At 46.3% G+C, this 20,995-nt stretch overlaps 1 protein-coding gene across 3 annotated transcripts in view; it reads right to left on the reverse strand.

Annotated features, from left to right (window-relative positions):
* The window catches only part of KIRREL3 (kirre like nephrin family adhesion molecule 3), a 689,345-nt gene that overhangs the window by 281,012 nt on the left and 387,338 nt on the right, over positions 1-20,995 (reverse strand). For all 3 annotated transcript variants that reach the window (XM_065570446.1, XM_065570445.1, XM_005294677.5), the window contains one exon: positions 19,859-19,936. In XM_065570446.1, the coding sequence (XP_065426518.1) occupies positions 19,859-19,936 (78 nt within the window). The remainder of the gene's footprint in view (positions 1-19,858; positions 19,937-20,995) is intronic.

A 20,995-nucleotide genomic window follows, 5' to 3' on the forward strand; every position in this document is an offset into this window, starting at 1 on the left:
TCAACATGGATTCACCAAGGGCAAGTCATGCCTGACCAACCTGATTACCTTCTATGATGAGATAACTGGCTCTGTGGATATGGGGAAAGTGATGGATGTGATATATCTTGACTCTAGCAAAGCTTTTGATACGATCTCCCACAGTATTCTTGCCAGCAAGTTAAAGAAGTATGGATTGGATGAATGGACTGTAAGGTGGATAGAAAGCTGGCTAGATTGTCGGGCTCAATAGGTAGTGATCAAGGGCTCGATGTCTAGTTGGCAGCCGATATCAAGCGGAGTGCCCCAGGGGTCGGTCCTGGGGCCAGTTTTGTTCAACATCTTCATTAATGATCTGGATGATGGGATTAATTGCACCCTGAGCAAGTTTGCAGATGACACTAAGCTGGGGGGAGAGTATTTCACTAGGAGGGTGGTGACGCACTGGAAGCACTGGAATGGGTTATCTAGGACGGTGGTGGAATCTCCATCCTTAGAGGTTTAAGGCCCGGTTTGACAAAGCCCTGGCTGGGATGATTTAGTGGGTGTTGGTCCTGCTTTGAGCAGGGGATTGGATTAAATGACCTCCTGAGGTCTCTTCCAACCCTAATATTCTATGATTCCATGATGCAAGGAACCAAATCCTCCTCGGAAAGCAGAAGGGAGTGGGCTATGAATTCCCAGTTTTGGCCCATCACTAATCATCACTAGTCATTAGTAGCATTTTCAGATGGCGGTGCCACTGCTTTTGGCTTCAGCAAAGGTTTGCTGCCTTCAGCAAGGTGCTAACCTAACCTATTTTGGCCTCAGAGGAAAAACACAATCATCATCATAATTTTAAAAAAAGTAATGTGCACTACTTTTGCCTTACGCAATCCTATAAATTACTCGGCACCCGGCTGCCAGCTCAGACTAAGCTCGATATTGCCTGCAGTAATTATTTTGATCAAATGCACTTTATCTGCCTCATATTTGTGTTTCTGGGCTCCTCGGTAACTTATAAATGTCATTGCAGTGTTTATTTGTTATAATGAAACTTAATGGCATTTGAAACCAATGACTATGCTTGGGGGCTGCAGGTTTGAAGTGATCTCTTCATCTCAGGAGCAGGATGCCCAAAGATAACATTAAATTACCCGGTAGGAATGGAAGATGTATGCACAGAGATATTCCTGTCTCTGTATTATTCATTGGAGAGAGAACTAGTAATAAGTTCCAGAGCCTAAGGCTATGAGCTCAAAGCATTGTCACCCACTGGAAGCGAATATTTCCATCCAAGGGGAACTAGTTGTCAAGCCATAAACCCAAATTCCACCCCATCTGTTTTATTAAGCCTTCTGAGGAATTCTAGGCATGCCGGGACCAGCTGGGAGGGACAGAACCAGTCAATGAAACTAGGTCTTGATGCTACCTGTGTGGAGGAAAGAATGGACTTTGTGCAGTTCAGAGAAAGGGGGCCAGTTGAACATGCAGAGCTTACTGTGAAAGGCATTGTTGTAATGTATATTACATTAGCACAAATGAGGACAACGCCCCCATTGTGCTAGGGGCTGCATATATGCAAATAAGAGACCGTCCCTGCCCCAAAGAGTTTACAGTCTAAATAGACCTGGCAAAGGAGAGAGACTTACCCAAGGTTACATAGCATGTCAATAGCACAACCAGGAATTCAACCCAGGTCCCCTAAGTCCAAGCGCAGTGCATTATCCACTGGGCCACACTGCCTCTCTGTGTACGTACCATACAAACATTATATAAAACAGCTGGACAGGAAAGTGATTTTGCAATCTGTGAATAATGTCACGATTCTAAATTTTTGCCCACATCCTGAATCAGGATGAAAAAAATCTCAAACATTTTTCATTAAATGAAAATCCAGAAAAAAAAAATAGTTTCAGGCCAATTGAAACATTTTGTTTTGATAAATTAGAGACGTTTCTTTTTGATTTTGACCTTTATTTTCATTTTTGTAAATAAATTTCTAAATGAAAAGTCAAAACGTTTCATTCCAAAGATGTTGAAATGGGACATTTTGAAACTCTCTTTTCCCCAGTTTTTTTTTCTAAACAAAAAATTCATCAAAACTAACACTTCCCGTGGTCCACGTGACAAACTCAACACCATGCTTCTAATTGGCATACTCAGAACAGAGGCCAAAATCTGCACAGGCCCTAGAATCTAAATGACACCACTTACCCCTAGAGGAAATTCCCCCTGTATGGGTGTGAGCAATGCTGGCAGGGCAGCATGCGTGGAAATGTTGCCCTCCTAGAGAGGCTTGGAAAAAAGATTTCCCCCCCCCCTTGCTGAAAACGTTGACAAAAAAGCAAAACAAATAAAAAAATGTGGGTGAGAAAAATTTCCACTGAAAGTGTTAAGTAAAAACTGAAAACTTTTGGCCAAAAGCTGAAAATGTCATTTCAGAAATGCCGCTGCAATGCCTTGTGGGCATTGGGTGTTCATATCCCCATTCTCTCTCTGGATCTGGTGCCAGAGCCAGCTTACATCTCCTAGTGTGCATCATGGCCTTCCCTCTAGCTGAGTCAGCCCTATAATTCTTGAGGAGAAACTCAGTTTTTGGGCCAATCTCAGGATTTTGGAGGGCTGACTCTTGATTTCTGGGGTTGGCAATGCTGTCTCTCTCCAAACGAATCTCCGGGTAATTACATTTGTGAAAGCCACATCCTTCTCGATGGATTTAATAGGATGCCACTGCAGATGGTCTGCAGTGGCCCTGTCTAACTGGGTCACTTAGCCTGACCCACTGCACCCTGCAGGGCTGTTCACTAACATCAGCTCCAGAGTCTCCGCACCTCCGGCACTGTTGTGTCACAGGGCCGGGGGTATGAGCTCCATGGGGAGCTCATGCCACGGCCTCAGTAGCTTTGGCTCTTCCAAACTCCCACCTCCCCCACTACACTCCACCTAAACTTCTTCCTTCCTTCACTTCAGGCCATCGTTCCTTGCCCTCCCTTCTTCTGAGACCGTGAATAATTCCTTCCCTTCATTTCTACTGCTGCAGGTATTTATAGACTTGGAGCGTGTCTCCCCTTGAGCCTTCTCCAGACTGTATACATTCGCCTCCCTCAGCCTCTCCTTGTATGACTTACCCTCTAATCCTTGTGTCATTGCTGTTGCCATTGTTAGTATTCTCTCTGGCTTTGCTACATCTTCCCTACACTGTGGGGAGCCGCGCTGCACACACCCGCTCCAGGAGCGGCTGCACCGGAGCTCGTGTAGAGCGGCAAAATTACTGATGCCTTATTGCCTCAGAATCCGTTGAAGCGAAATGCTCACGGCAACAAAATGGGAACATCTTTCCCTGAACATCCCCTTTGCCACCAGAAACTCTATCACCTGGGACACTCAGAACCCCAACACAGCAGCTTTAACGCTTAGGAGCCCATTTGTCTTGACTACCTCCGGCTATTAAGCTGCCTCTCAACCTTCAGCCTATGTACATACGTACCTAGCTGCCATGGCCGTACTGTCTGGGCACCTCACAGACATGAATGACATTCTCCTCTTCATACCCTGAGCGTTAGGGAAGTGTCACTATCCCCATTTTACAGACGGGGAACAGAGGCACAGGTAGACTAAGGGCTCGATTTTTAAGAGATCAGGAAATCTGGCCCCAGTGACAGGCACGGCCATCTCTCTGAAATCTAGACCTTCCTCTCACCATGTTTCTCTTGCCCAAAGCCAGACAGAACTCTGTGGGAGAGTTCATAATCTTCTGTACCCCAATCTAACACCAACCACACAATCATCTCCTCTTAGAAGCACATCCTTGCTCATTCAGTACTCCCTAGCCCCCTCAGCTCTCTAGCCACACTGCTTAGCACCAGAATGTCTTTATCCCTCCCCGCCTTAGCGCAGAGCAGGCACAGAGCCTCACAATTTCCAGTCCTGCCTGCCCATCCTTCCCCCTGCCTCCATACCCGATTCACCCAGGCTGACCTCGTGACATGCCCTGGCTGTGAGGCAGATTGAGACCCCAAAGGGAGGAGAATTTGGTCACGTCTAGACAGTAGGCCAAGGGAGATGGAGGGGGCTTGAGGCAGGGTGGAGTATGTTTTTCCTACATAGCCCTGTACTGCCCAGCCTTCCATGGCCACCAACCCTCCCCATCTGGTACAGCACTCCCCCACAGTGGGCCACCTCTATTCCAAGCTATCAGATAGCATCTGGGGATCAGCTAGTTTCCTAGGGCTTAAATTGCTTCACCCAACTTCAGAAGGCAGGTGATATTTCCACAATCCCCAGCGACAACGTGCAGGGCATCTGCCAGTCACAGACTCTCCTGCATCACAACACAAACCACGGTCCCGACCCTGCCAGAATAGCATCTCCAGGGACATTGTACTGGGAGTTTACAAAGGTGGAAGGTGACTGCTAGAGCAGGTCAAAAAATGGAACCAAATGTTTGTCGATAATATATTCACTGACCAATGGGGAAAGGAATTGGGGGCAGCTTATTTGATTCATTCTATTGGATTATCTGAACAAAAAGTGGAAACAGTTATTGGCAGATCAGTTATCTGATAACTGACAGGATTTGATTAGTCTTTCATTATTTGGGATTCTTATTTGATCAGCTCTAAGACATGTATCATACTTAGGCATTAGCTCAGTGCTGAATCCGATGGACAAGCATTTCATGTTAAAATACCGGTATCTGGGCTTTCCTCAGAGATCTTCCAACCAACAACTGATAGGCTCTAGTCTCGCCTAACCAGCTGTGATACTGATTAATGACATGGAAAGGGGACCAGAGAGGGCCACCTGCATGCCCTTGCCTGAAGAGCCAAATGGGGATCCAGCAATGTGCATGGCATTTTACAGACCTACAGCTTTTGAATCACCCTTGGCAAAATGGGGTTCTAGTTGCCGAGGGGATTAATGGAGCAGAAAGAGTTTTGTGGACAGAGGGTAGAGGGAGAGGCAGCATAGGCTAGAGAGTAAATGTCATGGGCTGGGCTTCTCCTCAGCTGCCAGGCCCAGTCACTTTCTTCACAAAAACAAAAAGTCTTCACTCACTCTTTACCTTCAGGTTCCAGCTCCACCCTTCACAGGATCCTCTGGCAGGGGTCAGTTCAGCTTCCTCTCTGGGACAGCAGCCCCAAGGCTGTCTCCCCAAGCTCTTACCCCCGTTGCTTGAGGGGAAACCACCACAGGAATTAGCACCACACCAATGTGGTTTTCCCTCCCCAGGCCCAGCCTGTCTCCATCAATTCCTCCTCCAGCTGCCCAGCAGCAGCCCTTTATAGGCCCAGGTGTAGCCCTGCCTCTTTAATTGGCTGGACTGGGCTCACCTGTATTGGTCCAGGAGCACAAAGTTTAGTCTAGCCACAGGGACCCTGTGACTGCAAGAAACTAAACTGGGAATTATGCTATCCCAGTTCTATTCCTGGCTCTGCTGGTGACCTGGGACAAATCGCTTTGCCTCTGTTTGCATTCCCTATCTTGGGTGTTCAGATGGTAAATTCTTTGGTGGCAGGGGAGCTGTGTGTTTGGACAGTGTCCAGCAGTACAATGGGGGTTGGAGAAACTAGGCACACCTGTAATACAATTAACAACAACAATGGTCTGCCCAACCCCTCCAGCAAAGCACTCCCAGCTCTACCATGACACCCCGTCCCTAACTAAAATGCCCTCTCTGCTTCCAAGTAGAATTTCAAACTCTGCTGTGGCTCTTTCAAAGTTCCTCTGCACGTCCTGGTCTGAACTGAAGGTGAGGAAGTCCAGGGACGTTTATTTCCAGTTCACCCTAAATATTTCATTTAGCATTTGCTTCTAAAAATATCAATTTCTTCCTTTTCTTTTTTTTTAAAGCTAGAGGCTCATGCGCCACGCAGCTCATCCTTTATGAATATTGATGAGAATTATTAGTCATGGAATATTTCATTTCCCTCCTCCTCCCCCAATCTATATAAAACCCAGGTCTTTGCAAAGGGAAAAAGCCATCAAAAGTTATGAATCTTGATATGCTTCAGGATTAGATCCATTAATATATTTATAGAATTATTATATACCTACATGATCAAATACTGTACATAGACGCACCCCCACATATAGGGCATTAGAGGCAGGATTGCTACACTATAGTTAAATGCTACTCTCTGGGGGTTAAATTCACCTGTATGAATTTAACTACTGCACAAGCCATGTGTTGATCTTCTGAAGAGGGGTGAAGTTCACTCCGTCTATCCCGATACGTACCAGTTCCCTATCATTTATATTTCTTACATGTCTGCCCCCTTGCCAGCTAAGTGCTCATGTGGCCTTCTCCAACTTAATCTCGGGGCACCTCCAGATATATGGATTTTATCCTTATAATTAGAGCTGGGCAACGTTTTTGGACAAACATTTTATTTGATGAAAAATGTAGTTTCGGTCAATCCAAAGCTCTTCTTGAATTTGACATGAATAGTTTTGGCCAGAAGAGGAGGAGGAAGAGGTGCGGCTGTTGCCAATGCTGCTGTTCCTCCAGCTCTGGCCTATTAGTGTATATGTGTGAATTAGTCTATTAGTGTATATGTGTGAATTCTGCAGTGAGTTTCTGGCCACAACTGCAAGGTAGATTTGCTTAAGTTGGCCCATGAGCCACCTGCTGTTTATCACTAGAAAGGGGGTGTCTCTGAGCGCAGCTCTCAAGCTGGTATTGCTCCAGTGACTTCAATCCCATCTGCTCTGTATATCTCTACATGTATGTGTGAGAGAACATACATACACCCATTGACTTCAATGACACCGATTTACACCAGAGGAGGATATGGGCCATAGCGAATATAGACAAGATTCAGGCAGACATACGCTAGATGTTCTTTTGCTATGGTGGGAAGGTTTGCAGGTGCTGTAGTACCCTGTGGAAATCTCCATTGCAATGAAATTGCTGGTCCCCACTGGGGCCTGCAAAACTCTGGAGAAATTGGCGTGTCCTTTCCCAATGTCTCACAGGTTACATGCACCCACTCACACATGCATATATAAGCTTTATGAGCCACAGTCTGGAGTTCCCTTCTTGGAAGCAATGTCTTCAAGGTAAATTAAGAAGCTGAAGTGGGAGCTTGAGCACAGTAATGTCCTATCACCGATGCTCGGAGGACTTGCTAGAGGATTTATGGCATCATTTGAAGCTGGCTTAATGGTATAAACAGACTGGCATGTCCAGGTTCTGGTCTAGTGGAGACTGTGTCAATGAAGTGACCTGCATTGCTTATGATATATTAGCCGCTGGCAAATGGTTTGTCCTGGTACCCATTAAAAAAACAGGAGGGAAAGTAGAATCCCCCCAACTTGTCAAAAGGATGCTAAGGTCCATCGCAACAACTCTCTTCAGGGAGAGGAGAAATCTATAAACGTGTGCTCTTGGGGATAATTCTGAAGGTAGGTTGGGAGCAGGGTATTGGTGATAAACCTACAGTGCCAAGAGTAGCTATTCTGACAAAGGCTCACACTTTTCTTTTCCCTTTCCCATACATTTTTTTAACTAGGAAATTAAATTCCCAAAGCTCCAAGAATACAATATTGAGGACAGTTAAACACTTAAAAGTCAGGAAGTGTCAATGTTAAGGTGGAACACATAACCTTAACTCTGCCTCCTTTTTGTATGCATTATGATACAGGATAAAGTTTTCAAAATAACCTGTGTGACTCAGGACCCTAACTCCGATTTTCAGAAGTAACTAGGGTCCAGATTTTAAAAGGTATTTAGGTACCTCAGATGCAGGTAGGTAGGAAGGAAGTCCCGTTCTTAAACACTTTGGAAAATCCCACTTTAAAAATCTGGCCCTAAGTGATTTAGAAGCCTAAGTCCCATTAAGGTAAATAGTATGTAGTTTCCTAAGTCCCTTTTAAAATTTTTACCTGCACCCTTTAACTACATGATCACAGGTTATCGTATATATACGTGTGGATCTAAGATTATGGGGAAACGATCAAATTCTATTACATTATTTAAGAGGTAGTTCACTATCTTTTTCTGTATTTTCGGAGGAACCTAAACTCAAATTAATGTATACAATTCATAAATATTGTAACAATTCTGTAGCCTCCCTACGACTTCACAGGGGTCACTATACTGCACACCATGTCCATTCTTCTGGAGCATCAGGGATAAAATTCAGTTTCTTCTACTCCAAAAAACACAGGTCCTTACTGCTTTTACCTATCTTGCTAATAACATTATAGGTGCAATGAAACAAAATGGAGCAGTTCCAATTCTATCCAGTAGATGGTAGTGGTGCACACATGCATTCTCTCCCACATCAGCACATATGCAAGTGCATATGGGTAAGTTGCAAGGCCGGCACTTCCATTTAGGCGACCGGGGCACCAGGATTTGGGGGGGCGGCAATTCAGCGGCGGGGGGTCCTTCCGCACTTCGGCGGCAATTCTGCAGCAGGTCCTTCACTCACTCTGGGACCCGCCACCGAAGTGCCCCGAAGACCGGGAGCGCGGAAGGACCCCCCCGCCGCAGAATTGCCGACGATGACCGGGAGCGCGGATAGGACCCCCACCTAGGGCGCCAAAAACCCTGGCGCCACTCCTGGTAAGTTGTGTGTGTAATTGGTTTAAGCTCAGCTTCGAAGCAGCATCTGTTTTTCCAGTGAGGTGCCTGCTTTTTACCCAGCTTTCCAGCTGGCCTGACAGAGGCAAAATGTCTGCCTGACACTTGACAAAACACAGGCTTGTTTGTTTGTTCTCAGGTTTAACTTCCATCACTGCCTCGTTTGCCTAACATGCAAGGGATGCATCAGAGATGTTTCAGTGAGGCCCCCACTGATGAGGATGCATCTTAAGCAACTTCTCTGGCGCTTACTGCTTCTTCTCCTCTTGCAAATGCTTTTGTTGGATAAAGAACAAAAGGCTCAGCACAGTTTATACAGGAGATGCCTTTCCTAATCACTTGCAATTGTGTCTTCTCCGCAAGATGAAAGCGACAATGCTTGGGGTAAAGCGAGCTCTCCCATCATGCAGCTGCCAAGCTGCAGAGAAGGCAGACCTTTTTTGGCTGATGATAGTGGCGCGGTTTATAGACAAAGCTCGCACTGTGCCCTGCTGCTGGCTTTGGAGGTCAGCTAATGAAGGGATCGTGAACAATATGGCTCCAAGCAGATTGCGTGCTAGGGTTACCATTGCTTTTGCAGGGAATCCCATCCCCCGTCAGCAGACGGAGCACCAGGGATCCTGCTCCTTCACAAACGGATGAAGAATGTTCTGAGTGACTAACCTGCTTAGGTATGAGACTAAACCAGCTCCGGTGGGGCCCCTTCTTTGTCAGGCATGGTAGCTTCCATTAGATCTAAAAGCAGGTCAAGCACAGCGGATCCTGGTAGCTCTTAATGCAGAGGATGCACAAAAGCTCTGGTTCCTTCAACAGGCAGGTTACTAGTGATGAATGGCAACTCTTCCCTGTCGTGCCCAATGGCTGAACTGAACTGAGGTTCCTGCAGCTGTGGGGCACATGCCTAGGGGCCAGCAGCCCGACCCTTAGAGCTGGGGAGATTTGCATTGCAGAGGCTGTGGGTTTGATTGTCCGGGGGTTGTCCCTCCATGAGGTTTGGGCTGGGACTCCCACCCAGACTGCCTCTCTTCAGGATGGAATTCTGCTCAGAAGGCTCCAGTTCAGGCCAATGCTCCCTATGAAGCCATGTAATTCCTTGAGGTGGGTAGCTGCCTTCCAGGGCTGGTGCTGGTGGCCTGTATAAATTGTGGCACATTGGGTGGAGGGGGAGGGTCCCAGAGCAGTTATCAGAGCAGGATGTTTCCCTGTGAGAGGCTCATCTGCTGAACACTGAAGGGTTTGTGTCCCCCCACACAGCCCGGGCTGTAGTGAGCTAGTGTAGGCCCCTTCCTCTGGGGTGGATCCAGTTGCTTTGTGGCCTAATCAGAGGAACGCCTGGGTTGGTGTGTAGCAACAGCCAGCTCCTTCTGGATGAACCAGCTAATCTCTCCAATAGTGCGAGTTCCTTTCCTGACTCCTCAGAATCCCAGTGTCATGGGGCAGCCAGACAGAACGTGGCTGAGACCTGAGACCAGACACAGACTGGCCAAGCCACAGAAGGGACCTTCTAGCCCTCACAAAGGAACACTGTGATTGTACCATGCTGAGAATTCCCCAACATCATCCACCTCCCTCAACCGCTCACTTCCCCATGGGGCGACTTATGCCTTAACGTACAGAACACAACTTGATTGTCCTTCTGGCTGCAGAGCTCCCTGCCGAGAGTCGAGGGTACATGGCGGAATAAAGGGAAGCAGAATGGGATGGAATTAAAGACTGGGAAATGCTAATTATTGCATAGTGCAAGTCCGAGCTGTAACAACCAATCCAGCCAGCCACTGATGGGTTGAGCCACAGCCTGGGTCAGAGTGCCCTCAGAATCCAAATGTAGATCCAAGTTTTCCAGGTTGCTTTTTTTTACAATGGGCCAAACCAAATCCCTTTGGAGCCAACCCCCTTTGGACTTTGGTTTGTTGGATTCCGGATCAGAATCTTGTCACTTGATCTCACCTCTCCTTCCTGTCCTTGACAGTGGAGCGTCCCAGCTTCAACAGGCACAAACATCCCTCTCCCTGCACAGAGTGGAGCTGCAAAGCGATCTGCAACCTTCATTCCTGCAAGAGCTGCAGATTCTGTTTGAGAAGCTATTAAGCACCAGTCCAATAGAGCAACCTTTCATTGACAAGCCACTTGGCCCTTTAAATGATCTCTGAATAGCGTTTTCCTTTTATTGCTTTGTGCAGTTGAGCAACCTTGACTTCAGGTTACTTTGGCTTATGGTAAACTCTGGATCTATGAAGCTCCCATTCGCTTCCGTCTCTCTTTTGGTCTCTCTTGTGCATTTGCTTCCTTTACAAGTTTTTAATTAAAAAAAAAAGTACATCGAGAAAAAGATACCAAATTAACAGGGAAACAAATGAAAACGAGTAAGATGTATCTCTCTTTGATGACAGCCACCATATTAGCTACCCTTAAGCAGGACAGATAATCTGCTCAGCAGCACAAGTGGGCTTTTATATTTATTCTAAATTAGAAACAAAATGATGGAAGCCTCAAATGGAAGCATCAACTAATTGCACTAATATCTCACTAATTCCAGCATCAGGGAGGGGGAATAATGACTTTTTACTATTTTACCACTTGTTCCGTTTAGACCGAGGTGCATTATGTGCTTTCTTTCCGTTCTGTGATCTATGGTGCAGGCTGAGATTCCAATTCAATTATTAATATGCAGGAGTTATAATTATTCTGACGACTGGTATGAGATAATTATAAACCATAAAAACAGCTTTCATCTGCGTGCACAATTCGGTTTTTTTCCTTCTTTTTCTTTCCGCTGTGGATCTGAATCTTATCTGTAAACTGGAGACGCGCAGGAGTTCAGAATGATGCACTTAAAAAAAAATAGCAAATCTAGACACATTGTGTGGATTCGGTGCTCATGAAAGTGTGGAGCTGATAACACCAGTCAGAAACAGGAGCAGCGGGGGCAGCTGCACATTTCTGCCAGGCAATCTCCATCCTCATCTGTAACAGCTCTGCTTTTCCCAGGCGCTTGCACATCCGTGTCTATGCATGTCCATCCTGAACTGTAGCAGCCTTGTTATTCCTATCCTGAGCAGCTTGGCCAAGGTTCCTTTCATTCTGAGCAGTGCTATCCCCTGCTATTCCAGTCCTGGCGTCTGTCAGTGCACCTCAGTCCTGACCTATAATCCCCATTGCTATTCTAAGTCCTGGGCACTCACTCAGCTCTGCCCAGTGTACCTCATTCCTGATCTGCCATCCCCTCTGCTATTAAAATTCTGGACCAGCATGCAATGGTGCGAATGCACCTCAGTCCCGATCCGCAGCCCCTTTGCTATTCCCGTCCCAGCCCCTCCCTCAGTTCTGCCAGTGGATCTCAATCCTGCCCTGTAGTCACATCTGCTATTTGAGCCCTGCACTCACCCTGACTAGAGAAAGCCAAAATTAGAATCATAGAATCGTAGGACTGGAAGGGATCTCAAGAGGTCTTCTAGTCCAGTCCCTTGCACTCATGGCAGGACTAAGTATTATCATAAATTCTATGATGCTTTCCCATGGTAGGTAGATATTTAATTAAGACGAAAATGTGAGACCACAAAATGAATTTGTATGTGGGGTCCCGATTTCTAGCTATTTTCTTGGGTTAGCAGGGGTGGAAATTTACCTCATCACATTGCACCTCCCCAGAAACCCAAATGTCTAAGGATTTCTCGCTCTTTTTTTTTTTCTTTCACAGGCCTTCTTTTGCCATGGTTGGGAGCTTCCAGTAAGAATGTTGGATATGAGAAAGTGTGGTCTTCTCACGGCACATCATCCAGGCACTGAAATGCCACGAAACGAGGTTATCTCTAGAAAGGGCTCGAGGAGGCATTTAATTTGTTTATTTCCTTGGCACTCCCTCTCCTAGTGATCTGAACCCCTTAGACAAGCTCCCAGAAAACATCAGAGACAGATTGAAAAGACACACCTGCCAACAGCAGCTTGCTCCCCACCACTCTCTTCATTGTCCTCAGCAAACAGAGGGCAAGAGATGGTTTTTAAAGTAATGTCATTCACCTCTCAAAGCATTACACTGGAACATCAGTGTGCATTCAGCTGGGGTGGGGAGAGGGATAAGAATGGGGACAAACAAACCAGTTCAGATAAAATAAGATCCTCCCCCCACACTGAAGCTTCACCCGTAACTCTAGCTGAACCTGAAGTTGTCCCTCTTTCCATGTCGAAAATCACATACTCTGCATTCTGCTAACTGCTTTTCCCAATCGGTTTTTATTTTCATTCTGGTAGAAATGCCAATAGATGCCATTACAAACCTTCAATAGGTTTCTGCCAGTTTCTCTATTGGTTTCTCTTGGGGGACCAATAACCCCAGAAATCTATACCCCAGTAAATCAGTTGCTCCATTCCTAAATGTAGTTGGCCAGCTGGAATCAACTGCAATGCTAATCTGGGATTTCCAGCTCTGTACTTCGTGGGGCCTGCTGAAAGAACTCCAGATCTCATGAGTCAGGTGGTATGGGTTGGGTATCTACCCCATCTTGGAAAACTGAGAGAGTTTTATTGATTTCAGATAGTGAGCTAAACCTTTTGAGTGCTTAACACCGCATAATCTTTGGAGATTTTCCCATCACTAGTTACCCACTTGTAGATCTGACCAGTAGCCCCATGATATCTGAGTGGTCTTTAGTGAATATCCCTTCTGGTAGGCTATGACATCCTTAGTATGAGAGCTTGCTTTACATGTTTGCCAGCGGGTAATATTTGATAGGCCTCATTCTCTCAGTAAAACAGGGTGCAGTGTACATTGCACTACTTGGGAACTACTGGTCAGCACATAATGGCTGCAATGCCACCGTTTAACTCAGTGCTCTGTATAGTGCATTCAGATACCTTACGTGTAGAAGATGCTATTTAAACCAAGTGCTACATGGCTATCGTGTAGGGGGAAGAAAGCTGCCGGAGACCTGTGCACCTAATGTAAATACCTCTGCTGTGGGATCACCAGTGATCTGCTCGTGGATATTCTAACTTGGGGTCGGCAACCTTTCAGAAGTGGTGTGCCGAGTCTTCATTTATTCACTCTGATTTAAGGTTTCGCGTGCCAGTAATACATTCTAACGTTTTTAGAAGGTCTCTTTCTATAAGTCTATAATATATAACTAAACTATTGTTGTATGTAAAGTAAATAAGGTTTTTAAAATGTTTAAGAAGCTTCATTTAAAATTAAATTAAAATGCAGAGCCCCCCGGACCAGTGGCCAGGACCCGGGCAATGTGAGTGCCACTGAAAATCAGCTCGCGTGCCACCTTTGGCATGCGTGCCGTAGGTTGCCTACCCCTGGTCTAACTAGAAGTCACTGATTCTTAGGGAACTGTACAGCAACATGGCAAAGCCTTGGCATGGGGTCCAGAGACCTGGATACTAGTCTGGTTCTGCCCCTGACTTGCTGCGTGACCATTGGCAAAACGGTTAGGTTTTGCCTTGACTAGAGATGGGGCTAGCAAGGCATGGAAGAGGAGTTCATGCACCTCCGAGCAGCAGTATTTCATCCTACTATGTGCACCTTTGTTTCATGGAAATCAATCTGCACAGGCAGGAGAACATGCTGCACTGAACAGCTCTTCCTTGACTTACTAGCAGCCTCTCTCCCCGGCCATGTCTCCTTTTACCATCAGGCCTGTCAGCTGCCGAGGGGGTGCCGGTAGCTTCACAGCATGGGAAGGGTTCCACACAGCTGCCGTTGCCCTCGGCAGGGTCCTGGCCTGCCTTTCTGCAACTGTGTTCCCCTCCCCACTACGGAAGGGAGTGTACAAGCCTCCCTCTGCAGAAGGCGTGAGCAGAGCATGAGACAGGAAAGCCGGGAGAGCGAGCATGGCATACTCATTCTCCTGCAAATGGGAAGCAGTCACGGGCACCATCTAGCAGCCGGTGTCTTGCCGGAACAGGTGGCGGAGGAGTAGGCTGACACTTCCTAGTGCTTAATAGCTCCCGCTAGTCACTTTATGAATGACAGCCAAAAAATGCCATGATTGTTGCAGCGACAACCGCTAATGACTCAGTATAGATCTGGCAAGACGACAAAGGCAGGAGAAGAGAGAGTGGGAGCAGAAAACGCGCCTGAATTTCTGCTTTTGACCGGCAAGGAGTGAATGGAAGAAAAGTACAGGGAGGGGGCAGGTGGAAGCCAGTTGGGAATAATGCCAGGCTGATGTGGGGATAAGTTGCTGGCATAACCAAGGAGGGGGTCTCACGTACCAGCCATTGGATTGAAGGGAGCCCTCATTGCTGGAACTGGGGATTTACTGTGGACCTTTGGCTTTGGAGGAGGGTTGGACTGAACAGAGGGAGAGGATTCAGTTTTTCTAATTTTAGGGCAGATCTGGAGCTTATTACCTAAGCCAAAATTTTGAAACTTGGGGGCCTAACATCAGCCATCTATGTCCATATCATGGCTCCTAAGTCAATACAAGCTGCAAGAGCACAGACCCTCTGAGCCGCAGGGCATTCAGTTGGATGCTATACAACGGCTTAGGTGCCTGGCTTTATGCGTTCAAGATTGGAAATGCTGCCCCTAGTCCCTGCTCGGGCAGAACCTCCACTGAAGCCAACGGGGAGTTCTGCTGGAGAAAGAATCTGGCCCTTAATGACTAAATGGCACATTCCTCTTGATTATGTATCTGTTTCTGAATGTTAACAAACAGTCTGCAGTGTTTGACTGAGTGGGTTATTAGCAGAATGAAGACAGATGGTAGAGGATTAACTCTAACGCTTCTTTATTGCAGGGCCGTCGCTACAGAGAGCTCAGCGCTCTCCCTCTGAATACAACCGTCACCAGCTTAATTCCCCACTACAACTCAGAGCCACACGCCACCTAGTGATCCACGCACAAAGAACATCCGATCATTAATCAGAGTGTGGGGACGATCAGAAAGTGACTGTGTAAGAATGGCACCTTCTCACGCTCCCCATGCGCCTTTGAGTTGTATCCAACTCAACTGGGCTTTTATTGGCATAAGGTTTGCAGGGCTGACATAGCCGGAGGCAAGGCAGAGAGCTGGATTCTCTTCTGCCCTGTGCATCAGAGCCCTTGATTCTTCTTTGTGCATCATCACCAGGGTTAAGAGCACTGAAACTTGATTCTGTAATGCCAGACGTTGGGTTGCAGCTCCCAGCTTTTCCTGGGGGACACCAAGGCCTTGTCTAGACTTGAGCTTTTGTAGCATGTGTTAACTGATTGCCAGTTAACACATGCTAACTAACACAATTGGAAATGCTAATGTAGACACTCCACAAATGTATGTTCATGGACACTCTAGAGCAGGGGTCGGCAACGTTCGGCACGCGGCTTGCTAGGGTAAGCACCCTAGCGGGCCGGGCCAGTTTATTTACCTACTAACGCGGCAGGTTCAGCTGATCGCGGCCCCCACTGGCTGCGGTTCGCCGTCCCAGGCCAATGGGGGCAGCGGGAAGCCGCGGCCCGCACATCCCTCGGCCCACGCTGCTTCCCGCTGCCCCCATTGGAGCGGGACGGTGAACCGCGGCCAGTGGGGGCCGCGATCAACCGAACCTGCCACGTCAGCAGGTAAATAAACTGGCCCGGCCCGCTAGGCTGCTTACCCTAGCGAGCCACATGCCGAACGTTGCCGACCCCTGCTCTAGAGTGTCAGATGGGAATAAACATCTCAGAAGCATCTACATTCGTATTTACAATTATGTTAATTAACATGTGTTAACTGACAATCAATTAACATGTGCTATAACACTATTAATACTCTAGTCTAGACAAGTCCATAGAATACTCATTCTAGAGCTGACGTAGGGGAAGAAAGAGTAAAACCCGATCTACCTGCAGATTTTGTACTGGTATAACTATATCAGTTAGAGTTGTAATTTTTTTACTGATTTAGTTATATTGGGACAACCCCTAGTGTAGACACAGTTATTCCAATATAAAAGTATCTATGCCAGTAGCACTTATACCCATCCTGCACAAGACGAGCTACACGAGTATAAGCACTTTTATATGTGAGCACACTAGGGGGTATTGTACCCCTATGAGCATAGTTAAAGGGATACAACTGTTGTGTGTAGGCAAGGCTACATTTTCCTGACTACAGCTGCACTTTAAAAGCGTTATCGTTAGGAGCCAGCATGGTTCTAGTGATGGATGTAATTACCCATTTCCACAATGATGGAGACCCCTGATGCATTATTAGCAGATTGCTCCATTGTCTGTGTCTGTTTTTAATTCCTTTGGACACCCCATAATTATTGATAGGACTATTCATTAGCGTTCTAATGCAATAAAGAGGAAGATCTTTTATTTGGCAAAATTCAAAAGGGAAAGCATCTCTCTATGTATCCCTATGGTGTATTTGGTCCAAAGAGTCTGGCTCAAGCTATCAGAATTGGAGACTAGTGAAGTAAGTACCAGCTGCTCTAGTAAGGATGACCAGATCTCAGAAGTCCACTTTGGTTCAGATTAGAGATGGGCACCAGCTGCAAAGTTTGGATCTGGAACTCACCAAAGTTTAGAGGTATTTGGGTTTGGAATTTTCAGCCAGGACCATTTTCAGTACAAACAGATCAATGGTGGAGTATGTAGCTATGGAAAGCCTATGACTTTGATTTTATTTAACTGCATCTTTAAATCTAAGGAGCTTATTGTCTGCAAACATTGGTAACTATTTGCATGTGCAGAATGAGATAAACACGCTGTGCTCTCTCTCTCCCCCTCACAAAGAGTTTATTTTTGTTCTTTCTCATTTCTCTTTTCTTAGTCTAACATAAAACCACACTGAGGCTGAAATTAGCTAGCTGCTTAGGGAGAAACATAACTGGAATTCTCTGGAAGTCGGATGCTTATCCAGAGGAACGTTGATCCTGCAGGATCAGGTTCTTCCAGAAGATTCCCAAGTGCTCCCAATGTACCTCATATACCTCTCAGAATGTTTCTATACTGCTGATTCTGGTTCCAGACACTAGTAGGAAAGGCCAAGTGGCATGAAAATATTGCAGAAATCAGGCAAACTAAGCTCCAGATTCTGCCCCCCTTACTCCCATAGCGTATGCCCTCAGGGTGTGTCTTCACTAGGGAAAAAGGTGTTAGCTAACACACGGTAACTAACATGAGGTAAAATCCTAGTGAAGACAAGGCAATTTGTCATTTTCACACGAGTTAGCAGGTTGAGGATTTGGGTCAGTTCTTGTTCAACCCAACCCGTTCCATTCCTTCCCTAGCAGTAATCCTGCTATGGCTAAACTCTCCTTGCTGTGCACTTGACACGAATCTCCCGTTTGGTGCTGCTTTAGGAACCTTAATCCCTCTCTGTTGATTCTCTGACCTGGCATAAATCACAGAGGGCGCTTCACAAACAACTCAAGCGCAGAAGCTGCCAGAAATTGGAATGTTCGCTCTTTTGAGCGTAAATATTTTTTATTATTTAATTATTTCTACTCCTAATTATTCATCATTTTTGGATGGATTAACCACTGCTAGAACAGCACTTTGGAGATGGATGGATATAACAACAACACTTTACACTTCTCTCTCTAGGTTCTTGCAGTGTGCAAGCACCTCGCACGCATTAAAGAAGCCATCCTCACTGGGAGGCAATATTAGCCCCAATTTAAGATGAGGAACTGAGGCACAGAGGATCAGATTTTCAAAGGTATTTAGATGCCTCCAGATATGATTTTCTAAAGCACCAGAGAAGGTTTGGTGCCTAGCTCCCCTATGATTTCCACAGGAGTTAGGCATTTATATACCTTTGAAGATCTGGACCTTAGGATCCTAAATTTCATTGACTTTCAATGAAACTTAGCCTGTTGCTTTTGAAAATGGGACTTAGACATTTTTGAAAATTGCATCCTAAATGATTTGCCCAGGTTCATCTGAACCCAGCTCTCCTGAGTCAGAAGTCCTTATGCTACCCAGAAGAGCAGCCATCTTATGACCCTTCCGGGAATGGGATGTATGAATAAAATAAAAATACTAAGCACACTTATTGTCTTTTCCACAAGGGAAGTACTTTTTACACACACTGATTAATCAGTGCAGCAGCTCTTTGCAAGGGAAAGTGTCCCCTTTTACAGATAGGAAACTGAGGAATAGAGAGGTAAAGTGACATGCCCAAGGTTATAGTGAGTAAGTGGCAAAGCTGGGACTAGAACTCCTATCACCCCTCTCGTGCTTTCCTAGTCTCACTACTAGACTGGATTGCCACATCAGAAAACAAACCTTGAACCACTGAAATCAGTAGAAGCTTTGTCATTGTCAGCACTGGATCAGGCCCTTGACGGACTCAAAACACGTGTAAGGCTCGGTAAGGGCTAAAGATGGTCACAGTTTGGGTTTCAGAAGACACAATGTAATGAATCCTGATGCCAAATCTCTGAGATCTGGCCAAAGCAAGTGTCCATGAGTAATTCCCCACATTTGGCTGTGCAACTAAAACTGGGCAAAACATTTTTCAATGAAGAATGCAGATTCGGCAACACCAAAACATTTCACAAATTCATGTTGGTTTGCCAAATTGTTTCTGTTGGAAAAAAAAACTTAAAAAATTCCAAAAAGGTCAAAACATTTTGTTTCGACATATTTAAAATGAAATGTTTTAATTTTTCTGTTCCAAGTGACTTTCTTTAATTTTATTTTTAAAAGGAATGAAAAATGGTCAAAATTGAAATGAAATGTTTCATTCAACCTGAAAAAAATATTTCGTTTGACTTTTTGTTTTGCCACAAAAAAATAAAAAATCGTTTTCAGTTCCATCTGAAATGATTTTCCCCTCCCCCGTTTTTTTGGAATTGCCAGGGGACTGAAAAATCCGTTATTCACAAGCTCCATGTGGAACGGCAGCAAACCATCTGGTGACTGCTTCTGCAATCTCAGAACTCCACCAGCCCATGTGGCACCTGCATGTCCTCTCCATGGCGCGGAGAGCACAACCAGTGGAGCTGGGGAGTGAGAGACCTACTCCTCTACTTGTCCTTCCTCCGCCCTCCTGTACTGGGTCATGCAGGGGCTCTGGTTCTGCTGCTGTCAGGGATCTTTACTGTCATTGAGGAGGGGACAAGGATTTTCCCTTTATTCATAGCAACACGCACGGTAGAAAGTATTTGTATCCCTCATCTAGAGACTTGCTTGGGGAAGGGTTGATAGAAGAAGGGGTTGCGGGAGAGAAGACGTGTCGGGGAAAGGGGAATAAAGGGAGAGGAGGGGATAATAATGTGGGGGAGAGGCGAAGAGATAGGGAGAAGTAGAAGCTGTCAAAGACAGTTGGCAGAGGTAAGAAGTGAGGGGTTGTGGGGAGAGCCCGTGTGACATGTGGGGCAGTCACTTACCTTCAGTCATTCTCCGATACTTCTCCTTGTACATGAACCCCAGCACCAGGCAGCATCCTCTTCTCGGGAGACCCAGTTCTAAAAGTGAAAGAGCAACAACCATGTTAGTTGGCAGGCCAGCCAGGAGAGAACCAAAGGTGCCCACGGTGGGCAGGACAGGGCAAAGGGGGTGTCGCCCGCCATCAGTGCAATGCAAAGGGGTTGTCAAGGCGGAGGTCTCCCCTGCAAGAAGGAAGTGGCCAGGGAAAGCAGATTGAATAGTTTCTCCAGAGAAGGGTCTGATCGTCCCATCCCCGATGGGAAAGCCATTCCCTCCACATCCCCTCTCTCAGGTGTTTGCCTCTCATGCTGCTTCTACGCTGGGTGCAATGTACCGCGCGTCTCTGCCCTTCCATAACGTGCAGCAGTGACGAGGACTTGGCCTCTTAATCCCTTTCACTCCCCAGACCGTGTGATAAAATGCAACATGGGGCCTTGAAGGAGAGATAAACCTGACTTGAGGCTTCTTGCCCTTTCAAAACAAACAGCTGCCCCTCACAGCGGCACAGTGCCAAGGCCCCAGGCAGCCTGTTGCTTTCATCCCTCAATTTCTTACATGGGGTTGCTGACTATCAGTAAAAAGCAGAGAAGCAGATCTGAGCAAGGATTTTCCAGAAGACGTTGTGTGTGTGTGTGTGCGTTTCTCCCCACGTGTCTATCTCACCACACAGCAAAAAGCCCTCGTTCTTCAAAGAAATTCTCCTGCACCACGGTGGAGAAAATTAAGGTACCATGTCCCAGACACGGCTTGCCTTTGGGGGCTCCCCCATTCTACAAAGCCATGCAGATCAAAGCCCCTTTGATGTTTACTTAGTGCCTCTGTGGTCCCTTCACACAGCTCCCGTTTGTCACCAGAAGAGCACTTCTGATATCACAAAGTGGTGTAGGTATAAGAAAGGGAAGACAGCAAAGTGCAATGGCTTAAGGTGCTGGGAGCTTTACAGCAGAGAGCACTATACATAGCAATCTACCTACAGTACTCACGAGACCCCACCACTTCTGTAGTACTGGAGCACCTCACAATCTTTAATGCACTATGCTCACATAACCCCCCTGAGGTTGGGAAGTGATATTATCCCCCTTTTACAGGCAACCCTT

Source organism: Chrysemys picta, chromosome 16, assembly GCF_011386835.1.
Source record: "Chrysemys picta bellii isolate R12L10 chromosome 16, ASM1138683v2, whole genome shotgun sequence".
Classification (NCBI taxonomy): domain Eukaryota; kingdom Metazoa; phylum Chordata; order Testudines; family Emydidae; genus Chrysemys; species Chrysemys picta.